Raw genomic sequence first — 21,949 nt, 5'->3', positions numbered from 1 at the left:
CCAGAAAAACAAAATGGCCGTCAACCATAGGATAGGTAAGCTCCGAAAACAAAACCAAGACAAGCACCAACGAGCACCCTAGGATAGGTAAGCTCCAGAAAAAACAAAATGGCCGTCAACCCTAGGATAAGTAAACTCCGAAGAAAAAAAATCAAGACAAGCACCACCGGGCACCCTAGGATAGGTAAGCTCCGAAAACAAAACCAAGACAAGCACCAACGAGCACCCTAGGATAGGTAAGCTCCAGAAAAAACAAAATGGCCGTCAACCCTAGGATAGGTAAACTCCGAAAAACAAAATCAAGAGAAGCACCACCGGGCACCCTAGGATAGGTAAGCTCCAGAAAAACAAAATGGCCGTCAACCCTAGGATAGGTAAACTCCGAAAAAAAATCAAGACAAGCACCAACGGCACCAATGGGCACCAAGTGGCCGTAAATCGGTATAATCTACCTACTCGTATCTATGGGTTTTTCCGTTTCAAAATATGCAGTAGATTAAACCGAGGCTTAATACTGGGCAAGATTCAGCGCCTTAAAATTTTCGTCTACTTTAAAGATGCATTCTGAACGAACCAATGGATGAAAAGTTATTAAACTAGCTTTTAAATAAACCTTGAAACTTATTTCAAGTCATATTTATAATTTACTGATGACAAAAATCGTGAAAAGTATTAATATCGTTCCGAATTGCAACCTACTTTCTAAAATCTTATTTTGCTTTCTAATACGCGCGTTGACAACACAAACTTTACCTAGACGAGCAGATGTTCTGTTATGTACATGGTGCGGGGGAAATATTATTTTTGAATGTTATAAAGCGATAAATGATTTTTCAAGACGATTTTATATTACATTTAAGTTCATATAAACGGGAAAAAATGTCAGTGGAATATTTCTTATATCATTTGGTAGGTTAATTAACGTTTAATTATCGCCAACTTTACATTAATTTCAATGGGGTGGAGGAAGCCTTTTAACCAAGTTACGCGCGAGCGCGCCTCTAGAGGCAGCGCAGATGGCGTTACTGTCGTTTTAGCCAAGAATCTAATCGGTACCTTGTCAGCCATTCGTTTAAGCTTTCTAGTTTGTTATCCGATTTCTATGATTATAAGTCTGCTGCAAACTGCGCTGCCCTACATTTCAGAATCGCGTTATCGACCAATTTTGAGATTTTGAGTTTCACTACCTTTTATACTAATTTTACGTCGCTTATTCCTTATTTCAAATCCATTTATTTTTATATCTCCTAGATTTCAAGATATTGTAATTGACAAAACGCATTTTTAAGCCAAATTTTCAAAATTACCGCGCAGAAACGCATTATCGTGCAGGAGATAAGCATCTGCTTAGGACGTAACGTTGGAATTGGTCCGATAAATTTTTCAAACGCGATAGCATTCATTTGTCTGCTAGACTTTCTCGTTTAATTTTTGCGGCCCACTGGGGCCCCTACTAAAAAGCTTACCGGCATACCGGGCATACCATTAGCCAAGATAGGAGCGAACTTGGCCAGAAATTTTCCTAGCTTATACAAATCGGCCTGGTTCGCTCTTATCTTAGCTAATGGTATGCCCATGCTTTACAGCACGGCCATACCATTAGCTAAGATAAGAGCGAACTTGGCCAGCTTATACAAAGCGTTTTAGCTTCATTTTCGGTTTTGAATGTTTATCCATTTTACCGACATTTTTATTCAGTTTAAATTTCTTATAACTTCATTTTCACACAAGGTTTTGAATGTTTATCCATTTTACAGACATATTTATTCAGTTGAAATTACTTTAAAATGATTTAATTTAATTTCAATAATAAAACTTGATAATAAATTGTTTTAACTTCATTTCCGAAATACTTTTCAATGGGCATACCTGCGCTTAGAGGGGGCATACTTGGGCCAAAGGGATGGAACTTCAAGCAAACGTCATTTTTAAATGTTTTTCCTTCATTTCCGACTACTTTTCAATGGGCATATCTGCGCTTAGAGGGGGCATACTTGCGCCAAAGGGATGGAACTTCATGCAAACGTCATATTTAAATGTTTTCCCTTCATTTCCGACTACTTTTCAAAGGGCAATTAATCCTTCCAAGAAAGCTAAACTAATTGAGGAAATTATTTGTCGACTCCCCGTGATTCATAGATAATTTTGGATGGAGCTGCCAGAAAACAACAATAGCGATGACTTACTAAAGAGTCGTGGATTGGCCGAAGAATAGAACGTTAAAGAGTAATGGCAGTGTGACGTCACGGCACGTCACCTATGCTTTTTCCTATAGATAAAAAATCGCGACCAAAATGGCGACCATGGTCAAAGCTACGGAGTGCCATTACTCTATATAGAATGTTATGTTATAATGTAAATTAGTTATAATAGTTTTTATGCTGTGAACAAAGTGTTCCTTATTTAAGAATATTTATTTTAACAAATAAAATGTTTTCATTTTTTTATTTTAATACTAAGCTTATTTATAATTAAATTATGATAATATCATTAAATATTTTTTTTTAATTAAGTTATGATAAAATATAATGTTAAGATAATAGTTACTTTACTCCAGTTATTCTTTACTACTTATTTAACTTATGATAATATATTTATATTGTTAAGATAGTGACTTTACTTAAGTTATTCTTTACTAATTATTTTGATTATTTTCCTTTAAAATTTTAACTTATAACTAAGCCTAGGTACTCTGACAAACACGATTTTTGTGGAGTCGTCCGATTATAATTAGAAATGCAACAAATTGCATTTAATGCGTTTCTGTTTTGACTCAGGAGTTGGAATTTACTGCGCAGAAACGCATTATGTATTTATAATGCGTTTCTGCGCAGTATTTGGTTCTTTTGGGGACGATCAAAACGCATTATGTCGCATTATTCAAACATCCAAGTAATTTAAGTCATTGGTAATGTCATATTCGGAATCTTCTTTAAAAAATACCCCGAATTAATTAATTTCCTCATTTCTAGTTAGTTTAATTTTCTTATTTTTTACAAAAATCACGAAAAGCGATTTTTCTCGAAAACAGCTTTTTGGAGATAATGTGTTTCTGAAATGTAGGGCAGTGCGAAGCTATCACTAAATTAAGCGTCTGAAGACGTATTCATAATTCCTGAATCCTGTTTCAGAAGGTTTGTGACGTTTGTCCTGAAAATTGAATTCTGTTGGTTCCTGTGAAATATATTATAATGCGAAAATTTATTTAAATTTGATTAAGTATGTATGCTATTTCACTCCTTTTATTTTTACTGTGATATTCACATTAAATAATAATATTCATTTTATTATCTGCATTTTAATATGTCATGGAGACTTCATTACTTTATTACTTGGATTGATTGTGGCCAACCGCCCGCCCACAGCTAAGTAGCTAACATTTAGCCCAGAGCCAATACTCACATTTAGAAAAGACCAGTTTTATGATTTCATTTTGAAATCACATCATATTTCTTTCAATTTCCTTTTAAGTTTTTCATTTTATTATATTATCTTTTACTGTTCATATAAAACTTTTACTTTCATTTCCCTTTCTTTTACTTTCATTTTCCCTTTTTTTACCTTCATTTCCTTTAGTTTTACTTTTAAATTTTATCTAATATTCTAATTTTTATGAATAGTGTAGATTAACCTAAGCTCTTCATTATGCTAATTTTCTATGTGTGTGATCAAAGTTTAGACGTTATCTCAGGAGTTTTGGAACTCTCAAAGAAAGACCACCATGCTAGCTTAGATCAATACATTTTGACATACCAGGTCAAAATAAAGTCAGGGTCAGGGTCGGGGTTGGGAATTTATTTGTATGAATTATGAAAAGGCTCCAGTTTTAGATAACTGTGTAATTTAAATGATAGGTATAGATTTTAATTCAAGATTCCAATTAAGTAGTTACATAAATATATAGTATTAGTATTAGTAAGAGTTGGGTGGTTTGGGTTAGACCCAACTAGCACTTCGACCAGAGGGCCATTGTGTAGCCCCAGCCTTTTAAACATGGAAAAGCCCAGTCTCTGAAACAAAGCGCAAGATTTGCTTCGCCGGGATGTTTTAGAGATCGCTCGTTCCCAGCTTATGCACACCAAGATGCTAAAACCTTTGAGCCGCATCACAGACACAAAGGACATGCCCCCCACATAGGACTCTCACTTATACCAATCAGATGCAGATGTCTATTAAGCTGGCAGTGACCTAAAAGTAGGCGGGAACCACCTGTTGCCCTTAATGTTGTTATCTATGTACTTTACCCTAAACTATTTCATGATCAAAAAAGGAGGGAGAACTTAAACAATAAACCACGCTTGGAATATGCTCAACAAAGATCTAAAAATTTATTCATTCTCTCATTCTCTTCCGTACAAACAAAAAAACCGAAGTAAAAGGTAGACGACGCTTTCGTCTGCCTGGCAAAACGGCCAACTATGTGAAGTACCGTAAAACCATATTTAACATACTCCCCTACTTCACATACACAAGCAAATATTACATTCCTGAAACATTATAATCCAAATACTTTGATAATCTACAGTTGGTAAAGCTTTGGTGAAAATATCAGCTAAATTATATTTGGAACGTTCAAAACATATTGTGAACAGTCCTTCTTTACACTTTTCACGAAGGAATTTTACACGTAAATCGAAGTATCTAGTTCTTGCGTTATCGATATGATTTTTAATGCATAGAATGGCGGCTTGATTGTCCATCTTCAATATAATACGTCCTGGAACATGTGGAAATACTGGTTTACACTCTTCTAAGATGCGTTGCAGTACAATAATGGCTTTTGTTGCTTCAGTAGCTGCAATAAGTTCTGATTCCATGGTTGATAATGCTGTCAGGGTCTGTTTAGCTGATCGCCATGTGATAGGGTTTGAACCGCACAGTATTATACAACCAGAGGTGGATTTTCTTAATTCGGGATCAGATGCAAACGATGCGTCACTGTAAACGTTAATTTCCAGATAGCTCGTACGTTCCAGCTTTAGACATTTCTCTTTCGTTGTAACCACATAATTCCAGAGGTGTATCAACTTTTCCCAAATATTCATATCATAATTGGTACAATACTGTGCTAAAGTATTTACGGCATATAAAATATCTGGACGAGTATGGCGGGCAATATACAAAAGGCTTCCTATTAAATTACGATAAAGGACTTGCAGTTGATGTTCTTCTGTCTTCACAGGAGTATCAATTATGCTTCGATATCTCATGGGTTCATAACACCGTCGTAAAGGAATATCTTTAAATTGATGATTCTTTAAGCTTTCAATATATCTTGTTTGTGACATCATTATACCATCTTGATTGGTTATTTCGTTGTCCATCGCTAAATCCCAATCAGAAACATCTTCAGCCTTCAGCGCTTCTTCAAACGCTCTAGGGTCATCAACGTTTGCAAAACAGAAGTTTAAACCATTAAAAAAACAGATGACGTTAGTGTCAACATCTTCTTCTGTTGGAGGTTCTTTCAATGTTAAATCGCAGATCCCTGAGTAGTGATTGTTCTTCGAAAAATTTATTAAATCTGGGTTAATTACTATTCCTTTTTCTGAACAGAACTCAATTACTTCATGGCTACTTCTAAAATCTTTATGCTCCCCGTATTTGTAATAAATGTCAAAAGTACCAGCTGTCTTTCCTGATTGTCGTTGTCTGACTTTTCAAATCCAAACAGTTTGGGTAGGTGCTATTTCTTTTTTGTCTTCAGCATCTGGTTGGTGTTTTACTGTTGTATCAGCTGTTACCTTTGTTACCTCCTCCGATTGTTTTGATACTTGTTCCGGGAATGGAATAGGAACCGGTTGTTCTACGGTCTGATTGTGATCTTCATTCGTGATGGGCAAGTGTACATAGTTTCGTTCGTCCTTCGTCAACGCTTTTTCATAGTGCATCGTTTCATTGAATTTTACGTTGTCACATTCCACAATTTTGTCTGTTTCGGGATTCCAAATCCGATAACCTTGTGTGTTCAAGGCGTAGCCCACTAGGATACCTTTCTTTGATGTATCAGAGAATTTATTCTTCCTAATCTCTTTCGGTACAAAGTAATGTGCAATACTACCCACTCTTGTATATAGAATTTCGACCCAAAACCGAGGAGACAGTTGGCTATCTTTTAGCATAGCTCTTATGGAATTTAAAGCTGTTCTATTTTATCTCTCCGCTGTTCCGTTTTGTTGGGGTGTATATACATTCGTGCGTTGGTGTGCAATACCCATTGAATTAAGGAAATCGTGCATTTTATTGCTGCAGTATTCCATACCATTATCGCTTTTGATAGAAATAACTTTTTCACCGGTTTGGCGTTCCATATTTACTATCTACTCTTTCATCTTATCGAAAACCTCCCATTTATTTTTCATTGCTGCTACTTCTGTCCAACGTGTATTATCATTCGATATGTAATACACTTTGCCCTTAATGTTGTTATCTATGTACTTTACCCTAAACTATTTCATGATCAAAAAAGGAGGGAGAACTAAAACAATAAACCACGCTTGGAATATGCTCAACAAAGATCTAAAAATTTATTCATTCTCTCATTCTCTTCCGTACAAACAAAAAAACCAAAGTAAAAGGCAGACGACGCTTTCGTCTGCCTGGAAAAACGGCCAACTATGTGAAGTACCGTATAACAATATTTAACACCACCCTGATACTACTCTTAGAGAGCGTGAGCAACTCAGTTGCTCTTTTCTTAGAAGGCCCAGGAATAAACTACTTGGCCTGCCTCTGACCATCCATTATCCGTCTCAAGCCAAAGCCTAACCTGTCTCTCCATTGGGTATCGTAATAGCAGGTCCAGCACCTAAAAAATAGCCTCCGCACCCTCCGTAGCCAGAGTGTCGGCCATCTCATTGCCATGATGCCCCTTATGACCAGGCACCCAATATAGTTGAACCCTATTATGGGTGCCCAGTTCTGAAAGGAGATCCAGACAGCTAAGAACGAGCTTAGAAATAATACTGAACTGATTAAGAGCCTTAAGGGCAGCCTGACTGCCCGAGAAAATCTGTACAGTTTTGCCCTGATACTCCTTCTTAAGAGAAGAGACAACACAGAAGCAGATGGTCGAAATCTCAGACTGAAAAACTGTAGCAAAAACGCCAAGGCACTCCGAGAAGCCAAACTTCTTAGTTTGACAGTAAACTCCTGCAACCACCCCTAAGTGGGTCTTGGAGCCATCCGTGAACCAAACAATTTCACCCTTGGTTCCAAAAACTGTGTCGCCAGTCCAGTCTAGACGACTTGGAAAGTAAACACCAAACTGCTTTTCCAAGTGTAACTTTGCAGCTATGTTGTCAGAACCCATCAATAAGATCGGTAAATGAGCAGAATATTGCCGAAATAATTTGGTGTGGCTGCATTCCCAATTAGCAGACCTCCACCAACCATTATGTAGTAGCCGATAGGCACTCATAATTGCAACCTCCTCTACATAAAGATGAAGCAGTAGTTTATTCAGAAGCTCCTCCAGAGAAACGCTTGGGGCTGTTCTCATAGCTCCTGTAATTCTGACACAGGCCAGCCTTGCACAGTATGTAGTTCAGCCTGAACTGACTTAAGCACTACCCTCGGCCACCAAACCACTACTGCATATGTCAGCATAGGCCTGATTATCATGGTATAGATCCAATACACAACCTTTGGGCTAAGACCTCAAGACTTGCTTATGGTACCCCTTACTCTCCAGAATAACATTTTAGCCTTCCTAATACTGAAATCAAGATGTGGCTTCCATGTTAGTTTACTGTCGAGAATGACACTGAGGTATTTTAACTCAGTTGTTTGACCAAGATGGCCCGAAATAAAGAAATATCATTAAACAAGTCCTGTACCTTCCTCCGAGTGAAAGGAAACAGGCTTGTCTTGTCGGGATTGACGGTGAGGCCAACCTCCCTACACTAGCATGTGTTTAGTTCGGTTATTTTCTATTCGACTCTCGGAAAAATAAATAGCTGATTGGTTATCGCACAACAATAATGGTTTCTTAATAACACCTAAATTATTACACAAGGGATTGATTTCTATGAGAATACTATTTAACCAAATCAGTTCTCTTGCGGCTTCGGCTAGTGCCACGTATTCGGACTCCACTGTATCCTGCTTGGTTGATCGCCAACTCACTGGATTCCCCTGGATTTTCTGTCATCTTCATCTGAGGCGTATGATGCATCTGAATAGACCTCGAGTGCACAGTTATTAACGCGGCGATAGTTCAGTCCATATTCGCTGGTTGGTGTCAACTTCCCCTGGGGTCTTTGGACAATCTTCTCTAGTTAAAATGATATTTGGGCTCATTGGGAGACTAACTGGTTCGTCCGCCTTGATATTGAATCGTACAGCAACCTGCTTGATATACCTTGTTTGGTTCAGTTTTAAACTATTATCATCACTCTGGGTGGCGAAATCCACGCCTAGAAGCGTTTTAATTGGACCCATACATTTAACTTCATACACCTTGGCGATTTTGTCTTTTATATCTTCCAGGATTTCGGTATTCTTTGCTATAATCGGTATATCGTCAACATAAACGAGGATTATCGCTCGTCCTGGAATGCAATACACGCAATTGGTACCAAGTACCTTCTCGAATCCAAGTTGCTTAAAAGTACGATCCAATTCAATAAACCACTGCCTTCCGCTTTGAGGCAGGCCATACAGAGCTTTCTTGATCTTCAAGCAATAAATAGTCGGATCATGAGTTACGAAACCAGGAATTTGTCTCATGTAAATATCGCGGTCCAATTTGCCATAGAGATAAGCATTCTTAACATCTAGCAATGAGTGCACCCAACCAAGTTGCACGACAAACAAGGCTACAAAAAATCGAATCAAACTAAAGTTGACTACGGGTGAGAAAGAATCATCGTAGTCCAGACCTTCCACTTGATTATAACCACGCTCTGCTACCATGTTCTGTGGTAATATGGAATGACAACAAACCAAATAAAGTAAACTGAATTAATTTATTAGTAATTAATGAGTGAACATGTTACACCTATGGTGGCTGGCTTTAGACTGACTGAAAAACTGAATGTATGCAGGTTTGCCAGACCTGATAGAAACCATGACAAAAATGCACATAGTTTCAACTACCAAGTATTACACACAACATGCACTACATATTGGCTATGGCAAAGTTACCCAACAACACAAATGTAGCTCAAAACGCGCAACGCGTAATTATGGTGTTTTCTACCGGGGTTGGACGAGAAACGTGCTAATTTTCCCACGATAAACGCGATATCAGGTCTCGTTCGCTGTGAAAGGTATGATAAAATTCCAACAATTCTTCTATACGATGTTTCCAAGTAGTCACTCTCTGGGCAATCTCTCTTAGTTAATGATACACCCGTGGGTAAAGGCATTTTCAATGTGGGGTCTTTAGTGATGTTATATTCTTTTGCGATCTTTGATATATATCCACTTTGATGTATTTTCATACGTCCTTTGGTGTGTTCAAACTCAATTCCGAGAAAATATTTAAGATCTCCTAGGTCAGTTATGTCGAAACGTGCTTTCAGCATCTTGACAATGTCTTGCATGGTCTGTTCATCTCTTGCTAGGACAATGATGTCATCAACGTAAACAATAAGGATTCCGTTAATACCCATCTTATATATGCAGTTACAGCAACACAGTCTTTTGAAATCCATTTTCAACAGGGTCGCGTCCAGCTCATTGGACCACTGTCGACCACTTTGCCAGTATTGTATTCAACCTGCATGGCATGCTTCCATTGATCAACTTCCTTGCTCTGTACCGCTTCATCGTATGATTGGATTTGATGATGATCGTGTCGCTTTTGAGAATCTGCAAGGATGACATATTTGCATGTTCTGACTGATCTTCGGGATACCTTCAACCATATGATTTCGTTCTAAATCCTGCAATCTCTGTATACTTGGATGACCAAGCCGACGATGCCAAAGCTCTGTGTCCTCTGCAATGCTAATAAGGCTAGTCTTGTCTATCCGTGTTTCATGAAGTGGTGGGATATCATCCAGATCGGTTACCACATGACCATCTAGAATGTAGAGGTTGTTCACATGTAAAGATGCCGTCATATATAACTTCCTTGTTTTATCGTAAACCTTGATACAGCGGGACCCAATTACAGCTGAAAAACCAGATTGATCAACCCTTCTTGCAGAGAGTAAATTTCTGGAATATTTTGGGACGTATATCACATCTCGCAAATAAACTAGGTTACTAGTCCCATTGCATCGTACCATCAAGGCAATGTCACCTGTACCCATCTGCTTGGCACTCGCCTGTGCAATGTCTATCGGGGCCTCCATATCCCGGTAATTATAAAACCATTCTTTTCTGTTGCAAAAATGATGTGTCGCCGCCGAATCATATGCAAAACGTCCTTGTCGGTCGTCGCCACCATACATGTTTCGGATGCAAAAAATGACTGTGCGACTCTATTCCTATAAGTTTGACCTCGATGGCTCTGTTGGGAATGAAATCTGTTAGCTTGATATCGTTGGTCCATGTGACAATCTCGCGAACTATGGCCCTTTTTATTGCATATAGTACATAGAGGTCCCTCATTTTTAGCATAACAATCTCGTGCAATGTGCCCCACTTTATGACAATTATAGCACTCGGGTCCCCGCTGCTGTGAAGTACCCCGTCTAGAATTCCGTCGACTAGAACGTAAGTGAGAAGAAAAACTTGACTGTACCGCTGGCTCCCCCGCGTCTTCCAATGCAATCTGCCTTTGCTGCTCATATTCTGACAGCAATAATGCTTTAACATTCTTTGGTAAAAATTCGCTATCTTCTAATGCGTAGGCCCGGACTACGGTGTTCTCATATTGGGGTGGCAATCGATGAATTAGTTGGTAAGCTATCTCATCATCACCCAATGTTTTCCCTGCTAAATTCAACTGGTCAGCCACTTGAAGCACCCTGGCAATGTAAGCAGACATAGACTCTGGTGGGGTATAACGCAGGCTAAGAAATTCCGATCTTAACGCCGCTATACGGGCCCTCGACTTCGGTTCATGAGTATCAGACAGTAAATCCCAAGCCTCCTTAGCAGTCTTACAGGAACCAATTATCCCCTTATGAGGATTATCCACCGCAAGATAAATTTTAGACAACGCCCTCTGATTACGGTCGGAATAAGCCTTGGTCTGGGCTGGCGTAACCCCTTCACCTGTTGGTGCTGGATCAGTGCCATCAATAATTCCCCAAAGACTGAAGTCACATAAGACCATCCGCATGTCCGCCTTCCATTGACCATAATTCCCATCATTTAATTTCAAAAACGTAAAGGTTATTATTATTATTGAGTGGGGTGGCAAGCCAAACACTTCGACCTAAGGTCCATTGTGCATCCCCAAACTGGGTGACTTAAATAAGTCCTATTGCCGACATAAAGCTTAAAATCTGCCCGGCCGTGATATTAGAGACGTCATACGTCTCCAACCGATGCATACCCAAATGCTCAAACCTCTGGGCTGCATAGTAATCGCAGCTACAGAGGACATGTGAGGCAGTTTCCTCCTCAGCTAGACAAGATCTGCAAATCGGGTCATCACTGACCCCAATAAGCGTTAAATGTCTGTTAAGATGGCAGTGGCCTGTAAGTAGGCCAGTAACAATCCTAATACTGGACCTAGAGAGCGAGAGTAATTCTCTAGCTCTCTCCCTAGATGGGCCAAGAGTGAACTCTTTGGCCTGCCTTTGACCCTCAATTTCAGACCATTGTCTGAGTTGACGATCCGACATAAACTTGGAGATTAAGCCGCGTACAAGTCCTCGGGAGATGGGGAGAGCAGGTTCTGGACCAATGAACCCAGCCCTCGCACCTTCCTTGGCCAAGGCGTCAGCCCTTTCGTTCCCAAGATGCCCCTTATGCCCAGGTACCCAACAAAGTTGAACTTTATTGTGCAACCCAAGAGTGCAGAGGAGATCTAAGCAGCTAAAAACCAGTTTAGAAAGAATACTATACTGGCTGAGAGCTCTAAGAGCAGCCTGGCTATCTGAATAAATCTGGATAACCTTCCCATGATACCCCTGATGTAAACAGTGAGCAACACAGGAGCAAATGGCAAAAATTTCAGCCTGGAATACACTAGTGTGTATCCCTAGGCTTTCATAAAAGCCGAAATTATTAGTAAGGCAATACATCCCCGCACCAGTGCCATAGTGTGTCTTAGACCCATCAGTGAACCAGACGATCTCTCCTCTGGTACCGAGGGTCAAGTGACTCCACTCCAAAAAAACGTAAAGGTACTTGCGGAAGAATCAGTATGCCGGCCATCCGCCATTTTTGAATTTTTCTGACAATGTGGACGTCGGCTGCTAAGCCTATTTCGGCGAAGCCTTGCCGACCAGCGGGTAAAAATCGTTACTTCCCAAATTATCCTCTGCTACCATGTTAGAAAGTAAACGATTACCAACAGACTTGCTTTGCAATATAAAACTGGTTAATTTAATTAGTACTATAAACAATATCCAACATTTAGAATTCGGCATAACGTCCTCTAGCCTAACCTATCATCTCAACATACTAAGGAGGAACAACAAGGCTGCCAACAGGCTCAAGGAATATTTTAGACATAAGTTATCACTAGAGGTCGCGCTAATATTATACGGGGGTTAAGGTCAGCTAATTACAACACAGGGGTGAAAGAACACCCCCCTGAAGTCAGCCCTGGCTGGTGGTGACCCACAGCGATTCGCCAAGCAAGGAGGCTGTCACGACCCGATCAGTCAACATAGAATTGATCCAAAGACACAACGTGTCATTGATACCAAAACGTTTAGCAGCCTTAAGAATGACAGAATAAGAGACTTGATCAAAAACTCCCTCGATGTCCAGAAAAACAGCTAGCGCTATTGATGGATCTGTATCACCTTCATGTCCAACCACAGTTGCCGGCTAAGGGGGTGGGTACAGGATTGACACTACCCCTATCACCAGCTGAACCACACGCATCTTCACCTAATGCCCTTGTGGGTTGGACAGACCCTTCTTTGTCGGTGGAGGTGGTCTCCACCACCGTGATGTCGGAAATGTCCGACATGGAGCCCAGGGTTACATCACCCAGTTCTCCTGCCAGATCAAAGTCCGACATCTCAGTAGCAGAGTCCTCTGCCACCGCTTCAGGCTGCACTGGGGTGTTAGGATTTTTGAGGACCTTAAAAGTCCCCCTATCCACCCCTGTGTAGGCAAAAAATTCTGCCTCCTTTAAGACTGCGACAGAATCTTCATCCATCTCCTCCTCTGTGATAAGGTTGTTCGGAAAGCCATCTTTTACAATGGCCATTTTAATCTTAAGCAACCCTACTGCGTCACTATAGGACATAGCAGCTGGATGCTTCTTAGCCTTTTTGGCCGCAGATTGAGAAGACCCAGGTGAGGGATTGGAATCTTCCGACCTGAGCTTCTTAAGTGAAGTGGTTTCTTTGTCACCCAAGGATGACTGATCGTCCTTCTTCTTAGCGATCCTTGCAGCCTTTGCGGCGTGCATTGCGTATCGACGTTTTTGAGGGTTGGATAACATCCGAGGATAACCCAAGACTCTCCATCAAGCCAGGTACTACTGGAAGTAGACCCTTGCTCATTTTTTTTGGTGTTGTTTTTGTTTTTTTGAATCCATGAATTATCCCATGAGTATGGGAGAAAATTCTAAAACTAAAACTAAAAAAAACGAGAAACATGTGAGCAATGCATTTAAAAGGACATTCGAGTAATTCCATTATCGCCCACAAAAAAAGGGAAGGAAGGATTCTTTCTCTTAATTTAAGTGGGGTGCAACCATTGAAAATTACTAAAACCTTATCTCTAAAAATGGCCAACCCCCGACTTAAGTTTTTATCCTCTGGGTCCCTGGATGAACACTAATACATTTCCAAGAAGAAGAACATTTGAAATTATGAGTTACCCAGTGAAAACACTACTCATTGCAGGGAAATTCTGAAACGAATTCCTGTCATTTTAAACATTGGATCCATCAATATTTCAACTTATTTTCTTGTATTTTAAATAACTAAATCGGAAAACTTAAAGAGATCGCATAATTTCTATGAAAGCCCATAAAACTGCAGTTAGGGCAAGATTATTTGAGGGTAGCAGCAGTCAAAGATGGAGATCAAATAATTTCTACATTTGACCATAAATGTTTTGGTGTAGTCGTGACCACTACACTATTCATATCAGAGTTTCTTAACATACTTACTTTAAAAGTCTTATAAATTTTTTTTCATATTTTTTTACGAAACATTTCCTAAATTGTATTTTAATTTGTCATCAATTTTAACATAAAATGTTTATTTTATTGCTTAAAATTTGTTTTTATTTGCACAAAATAAATTTTGAAATATATATTAATTTTATTTTGTTTAAAAATTCAATTTTTTAACAAAAAATTATTACAATGATAGACACCAAGTTTAACAAGATAATTTTAGTTTCGGTTTTAATATAATGAAAGTTTGTAACGAGGGTTGGGTGGTTTAAACCGTGTATGAACTATATTGCTAAGGTTCCCTTGATTATGAACTATATTGCGAAGGTTCCCTGGAGTATGAACTATACACTGAATAATTATGTTCTAATTTTTATTTTAAGAATGAATGCTCATCGATCAGACTCAAGGCCAATCTCAAATTTGAATACCAAATTCGAAGACATTGTTAAGCATTTAACAATTGAGGACTGGGAGAAAATAATTTTCTTATGTGGGGAATTTATTTCTAAAGAGGATGAATTAAGGATATTAAACAACCTTCGAAGTTCACCAGCTCTCCATTCACAAAATTGTAATGATATTATACACTCAATTCGTGTTAACAATGAAATTGATTCATCTGCTGATGAACGCATATTATTGGAACTCTTATACCATTTAAAGAAATACCGATTGCTTAAGACTTTTCGATCTTGTAAACATAAACAAGCGGAAAAAGAAGAATCTTTCCTTCAACCATTATGGTAAGGATGCTTTTTTTTGAAAACTTACGTTTTGTTCATATTTTGAAGAACCTCTAAATCATATTTTTAACAAAATATTTAAAGGTAAAGTGTGTTTTTAGAGCTAATTAAAAATAATTCCAAATCTGTTTTTGTAATGTTTACAAATTTTTTAAGATCATATAAATTGTGTAATGGGTCATTGGATAATGAAACTTTTAATGTCTGCGGACCATTATGGTTATTGAAAAGAACAGTGAAGTTTAGCGACTGCTAATTAATAAAGGTGTTTTCCTTCCCATTTTAAGTCTGTAGTTGAGCTAACAGAAGTCAAATAGTTAGTAATTAAAAGCATTAAGAGCATACAAGAAGACAAAATGAAGAGGCAAATAAGAAACTCCCTGTGCCACAAAGATAATATTTTCAGAATTAATATTTGTATAACTTTGAACATCATTTTCAGGATCATTGTGAAATTAATTCATTTGGATTGAAATATCATGGATAGAAAACTTTAGTTGTAACTGACTGTTCTCAATGAAGACATATACTTCAAGGTTGTCGGGATGTGACTGTATTGAAGTTTAATCCGTTTCCTAACCGCACAAGCATTTTACATAATTTGACCTCCTCTGGTTAGGTCAGGTCAAAGCCAATTTACCTTCAATTTGAAGGAAACATAATTGTTAAACTGGGGTTTGCAACGTACAGAATTTACATGATATGTAAGATACTGAAAACTTATATTCCAAACTTGTCAAAATAGTATTTTTTCTCAAGGGTTAGTTTTTTAAGATCATAGTATCTTGAATGCCTTGTTTATTTTAAGAGTGAGAGGTTACTAGAGGTATTGAACCTGACCAATAGAACAGAAGTTATAGGTAATTTTTAGATTATATGTGCCTTTTTGAAGTTGGCAGTGAAAGTAAAGGAGAAAAGCATTAAAAAATGTCTAAGATTAAATTATCACTGTTTGTTCTTGGTCAATATGTAAATTAGCTCGACTTAAAGGGGAAGTAAGAGATTTTGCTTAAAAAAATACTAGATTGCCCTAAAACTCGTCTCTTGCTAGTGTTGCCAGAATACATTTATTTTAATTCTACGTGTGAAACCATTGGATTTTACCAAAAAAACCACTTACAGAGGAAAGCCAGCGTCATCCAATTTTCGGAATTCGTGTAAATGGGTTTTTCTTTTGTATAAATAGTGATTGCCACACTGAATGAGAGTCTTTGAATCAAAGTTAGAATCCTAACATTAGAGACATCTCGTATTTTTTAAATAAACAACGAACACGATGGTGAGGTAAACGAAAAACGTATTTTTTATCATACTGTAAAGTGCTAGTGTGTCAAATTTTATAAACATGCATTCATTAAATCCTCCATATATTTGGCCAATTATTAAAATTTCATTGATAGTAATTGGAGCAGTAGTATTTGAGTTATTGCAACAAAAAGAATCAAAAGTTTTAACAATTTGTATTAAATTTAATTTTAAGTTTTTAAACATGAAACCCATTAAATACGTTAATTATTCTTTTACTAAATAGTGAAAACCATTTTTTTTCTGAGATACTACTGACATCTCCTTTAAAATATAGGTATTGTATTATGTCAGTTCCCTTACCAAAAAATAAGTTGGTTTTTAGTTGGCTTTTAGTTGGTTTACACATTTTAGTTGATATTAAGTTGGTTTTAAGTAGGCTCAAGTTGCCAGCATATTTCAAGAAACTAGTTAAAGGGGTAATAAGTTGGTTTTAAGTAGGTTTTAAGTAGGCTGGAAAATTCTTATTTTTTCTAAGTTGGTAATTAGTTGGTTTTAAGTGGTCGGAAAATTTCATATTATTTTTAAGTTGGTTTTAAGTTGGTTTTAAGTTGGCTTTAAGTTTGTGCTTGTATCGCGAGAAGGTTTAAAATGTTTTGACTAATATTTTTCTACTAAATAACTACGCTCGTCCAAATATGCAAAGAACGTATTTATATTTCTAAGAACCTACGAGGGTACTTTGTAACGATCCGTCCAAGGGTCGCTCTTTAACAGAATATTTCGGGCACATTTCATGCTTGTGACTAGTGTTGTTCCAGCAGAGGCGTAGCGAGAGAAAATGGCGCCCGGGGTATTTAGCCGCTTTTGCGCCCCCCTTAATATATAGTTTTAAAGGGAGTATGTATATGTATATTTTAGTAGTTGTTAAGTGGTTTAAAGGCCTAGGTTTGCTTCTGTCAGTCCGCCTTTATATTGACTTGCCTGCAGTGCAAATACCCTGGTGGTATGCCACCCACTAAACATGTTGTTGTCTTTACTAAGTAAGTTTCAAGTTGGCTTTAAGTTGTCTTTATTAAGTAAGTTTTAAGTTGGTTTTAAGTAGTCTTTATTAAGCAAGTTTCAAGTTGGTTTTAAGTTGGTTTTAAGTTGCCTCCATTAAGCAAAATCAGAGTTGGTTTTAAGTCTACTTCTAGTTGGTTTTAAGTAGGTTTTAAGTAGGTTTTAAGTTGGTATTTGTCTCAAATACCAACTTAAAACCTACTTAAAACCAAGTTTAAATATTTTTTAGCCAACTTATTTTTTGGTAAGGGTTGTTAAACCTTGGTCTTCTACAAAAGCTTTAACAATGATAAATTAAATGTTGGATGCTTGGATCTACTATTTCTAATTTTAATGTGCATAATACTCAATTTTTCCTTAGGAAGTATCTTTTAAATGTTGTTGAAGATTTATCGGAAGAAGAATTAAAGTTTGTGGCACTAAAATTGGATTCAGCTGTAAATTGCTGTACTTTTCTTTCGGCCAAACAACTTTTTCAAAATGTAATGGGAAGAAATGATAACATTATCCGGACAATAAAAATCATATTTCGTAGCTGTTTTTCACACAGAGCTGAACTACTTGATAAAGCCTTAGAATTTGAAAAAAGTAAGATATTTTTGGTATTATTTTTGGATACTCCCTACTAGTTAACATATTGGGTATTCACAGAAAATTAACGAAAATTAACCCTAGTCAAGAGCTTTCAAAGTCTTTGTGAGGTGTGCAATATCAGGCAATATCTTCCTGTAGCATTGTGGCTTATAGGAACACCAAATAATTTAAGATAGGAAATTAAATATGTAATGGGTGGAGCTTAAACTAAATTGAATGTAAGACAAGTATTTTCAAGATGCCATCCTTGAGGCAAAAAATGGTTGACCTTGCTTAACTTACTAGAATATGTCTTTAAGAAACCCTGATTCATTCTTGCAGATAATATAATGTTCAGAATGAAAGTTATGAAACACTTTAAATGTTTGAAAAAGAGGAAATGAGGTATGTTAATTCTAATCCCATGGTGCAATTAGTTTCACCGGTTTTTTGGGAATCTTTCTTGAATGTTCCAAGGGTGTATACATATGATTTCCTGTTAAACAAGATGAGATTTTTATTGATGTTGTTGCATGAAAGCTGCGCATTGCATTAGGTAGTAACCCTTCGGTTTTTAGTTGGTATTTAGTTGGTATTCACATTTAAGTTGGTAATAAGTTGGTTTTATGTTGGTGGGAAAATGCCTTTTTCTTTAAGTTGGTATTTAGTGGTCAGAAAATTACATATTATTTTTTAAGTTGGTTTTAAGTTGGCTTTAAGTGGTCTTTATTAAGTAACATTTTAAGTAAGTTTTTAGTTGGTTTTAAGTTGGTGTTAAGTTGTTTTTAAGTAGGTTTTTAGTTGGTATTTGTCTCAAATACAAACTTAAAACCAACTTAAATAGTTCTTAGACCACTTATTTTTTGGTAAACCATCATAATAACAAAGCCGGCTTTGTTATTATGATGGTTTTGTCAGGCACTGTCTGAAACTGCAATTTTTATAGCTTAGTGCCATTTTTTTTTTTTAATTTTCAAATTGCACCTTTTTGGCTTAACAAAAGTCGATTAAAATATTCAAGAATTTCCAGTACTTTTCTTAGCAAGTCAAAGTGCGATATCCTCGGAACTTTTCAAAGTTATTTTCCTGATTGGCCACAGTGGTTGCACAGATAAATAACTCGGTTCAATATGCATCACAGTAGTAATAAACTTGTATAAGTTTAAAATTTTATCTTCACCAATTTTTCTTACTTTTAAAATATTAACATGAAATTTAAAAATTTTTTTAGGTATGAAACCATGCTACAAAATTGATGGATGGCGAAAATATGGTTATGCTGTGATTTTTAACCATCTGCATTTTGATAAAGTTCCACCATTAGGTTGTCGAAATAGAACTGATCTAGAAGTGAGAACTGGGACCAACCGAGATGCGGGTAAAGGATATGTAAATTTTTGTATTATATCTTTCTCAGAGTTCTGTCCTTTTCTCAACCAGGTAATTCAATCGTGATCAAGCTTCCTTAAGAAATTAAAATTCAATGTTTTTGGTTGAGCTACACTTCTTATTTGTGAAATATTAAATTGTTAGAAAAGTGAATAGAGAAAAGGTTTGTGGGTGATTTGAGTAGTTTTAACTCGTTGAGATTTAAGCTCAAAGTTCTCACTTGAGACCCCTAGGCGCAGTATGATTTTTGGCCCTCTTGCACTATCCCTTAATTTTTGTTTTGTACACTCGCTCTTGACCTAAATATTATCATGTTACATTTTCTAGTGTGCCCTCCCTCCTCTCATGAGCAAAATTATTAATTATTATAAATTGGGGCACCTATAGGCATAAAAACTCCTGGTTCTCAGTAAGTTCTTGCAAAATGCAATAGTTCCTTACATAAACCACAAACATTTAGCTACTTTATTCCATTCATTTCTGTTAGGTTAAGGATGAAAGAGGCCCAATAAAATTCAAGCGGCACAGCCACAACTTGATGTAAATTTTTACTCACTCCAAGTAACCTGTTATAATATCTTTGAATATAGTGTTGTCAATGACTAATGCATTGGACTTTAGATATAGTGTTTATCTTATCAGAAATGACCTTTAGTATAGTCAGTTCTTTTAATATCACATGACCACTTGTAATCACTATATAAATAGAGTAACAGCTAAAGTATAACCAGTCTTCTCTAAAGTCTTGATCAGTATAGTATATTCCTTTTTTATCTCTAGTTTAACTAGTCTTTGTAGTTATGTAAATATAACCTAGTTTTAATAAATAGTTATTGTCATTTGAAATGGATATGATCTTCGGCGCTAACATAACCCTTAAATAAAAATACTGATTAATATATGACAATAATCCATTATTCGTCAGGAAATAAATGCCCAGGCACCACCAACATGACTCTGTATAACAGGCCATAAACTACTACCCATACACCCATATAGCTGATCCAGGACATCAATTGCCCAAACAACCACTCAAACATTTTATATAAATAACCTACACCAAATTTAAATGAATAAAAACCCTAACAATAAAAATAAACAAATTAATAAATAAAACTACTCCTTCCTCTTTGAAGATTAATTAGTGTCAGGATCAACTACTGCTTACAAAGGTTATCTTAAAATGGTGGACAATTGTTGTTTCACAAAATCAAGATGTCCAGACAACCTCCCGAACACCCATTGGCTGGATGATAACATATGTCTATACTTTTGGCGGGAAACTTGGCACAAGTCCGTCAACATGGCGGAGATTAAATTATTTTTAACGCATTTCTTGTTCATATTGGATTTTTTTTGTTCTACTTCTTTAAGCCTTGGCCATATATTATTTACTTTCCTTTAATTTTCTTTACGTGAACCACGCTCTGCTACCATGTTGGAAAGTAGGTGGATAAATCAAACATGATAGCTATTTATTCCGTTAAAGTAAAAGTTGAAAATATCATACATTATTTACATGTTGAATTAGTAGTGACCACTTAGGCCTGTGTTATACATATTAGATACTTCGGGCAGCTCATCCTACACATGCAATCATCTCAAGTGCAACTCACACAATGGCCTACAACATTAGTAAATGTGTCATTAGTTAGTAAAGAATGGCGCCACCCTAGGGTTCATTCTGGTTAAGATTAAAGTTCAATAAACTCAAAGGTCATAGTAAGTACTAATTAACAAATTAGCAGATTAATATTCTATTTCTAACAACTTAGTTGAGAACCACTCAAGCAGTCACGGGTGCTTATGTTTGAGCATCGATAAATTGAAACCATGAGTCAAATAAAATACAAAACAAAAAATCTATGAACTAAATTTCCTAACAATAACACTAAGTTTTTTCATCCAAATAACTCTGCAACATAGTTTTAAATGTACAGTAGGATTTTTGCATCACAATGTTATTGGGCCGATTATTCCAGTCATTGATTATGCTATAGGAAAAATAGTTAAGTCTAATTGAAGATTTGGCCCTGGTTTTTGACAATTCATGAGTGTGCTCACGGGTAGTGGTGCAGGGATAGAAGGAGAAAAGGTCCGATAGTTTGAGGTCTATGCCATTGTACAAGAATTTGTGCAAGAGACACAAATTATCAAGTTTGTCGAATATAAATGGATTGATTTATATAGATGCTAACAAATGAAACATTTAATTTCATAAAGATTATTATCAGATGCATGTATTTGGTTTTCATTTTGAAATTTCCATCTGCTACCATTTCAATTCAACAAAAACATTATTCCATAAATAAATTCCTATGTTTTTGATTTACTGTAAACAATTTTATTTTTTCATTTTTAGCTAATTTGAAACAACTTTGGGAAGAATTTGGAATGGAAGTAAATCCATATCATGATTTGAAAAGTGAAGAATTAATAGCTGCCATAAAAGAACTATCTAAAAACAAAAATTATGATAATTATCAGATTTTTGTTTGCTGCATTCTATCACATGGGACAAAAGGTAACAATTTAATTTTGATGAAAAATATTGGTTTCTAGCCCTAATAGTGGGATTAGGAATTTTTACTAGTAGGCTTAAAATTTTGTGGATCATTTAAACATTAATCATAAATTTTTACTTCTAAGAATACACTTTAACATGACATATATATTTTTACGATAGTTTTGCAAAGTGTAACAAATTTAGAGTTATTTTTCT

At 36.6% G+C, this 21,949-nt stretch overlaps 1 protein-coding gene across 2 annotated transcripts in view; it reads left to right on the top strand.

The window, feature by feature from the left end:
- The first annotated feature begins 3,114 nt into the window (after window positions 1–3,114).
- The window catches only part of LOC149934183 (caspase-6-like), a 28,702-nt gene continuing 9,867 nt past the window's right edge, over window positions 3,115–21,949 (top strand). The window contains exons 1-5 of one of the 2 annotated variants that reach the window (XM_090153159.1): window positions 3,115–3,219; window positions 14,596–14,958; window positions 17,627–17,853; window positions 19,070–19,216; window positions 21,590–21,751. In XM_090153159.1, the coding sequence (XP_090009285.1) occupies window positions 14,597–14,958; window positions 17,627–17,853; window positions 19,070–19,216; window positions 21,590–21,751 (898 nt within the window). In that variant the 5' untranslated portion in view covers window positions 3,115–3,219; window position 14,596. Of the gene's footprint in view, window positions 3,220–13,329; window positions 13,562–14,595; window positions 14,959–17,626; window positions 17,854–19,069; window positions 19,217–21,589; window positions 21,752–21,949 lie in introns of those variants that run through there. The other variant, XM_090153160.1, reaches the window with a different exon arrangement.

This window comes from Leiobunum rupestre, chromosome 7 (assembly GCF_980474605.1).
Source record: "Leiobunum rupestre chromosome 7, qqLeiRupe1.1.hap1, whole genome shotgun sequence".
NCBI lineage: Eukaryota > Metazoa > Arthropoda > Arachnida > Opiliones > Sclerosomatidae > Leiobunum > Leiobunum rupestre.
Note: the sequence above shows the minus strand (reverse complement) of the source record. Positions and strands in the feature narration are given on the sequence as shown.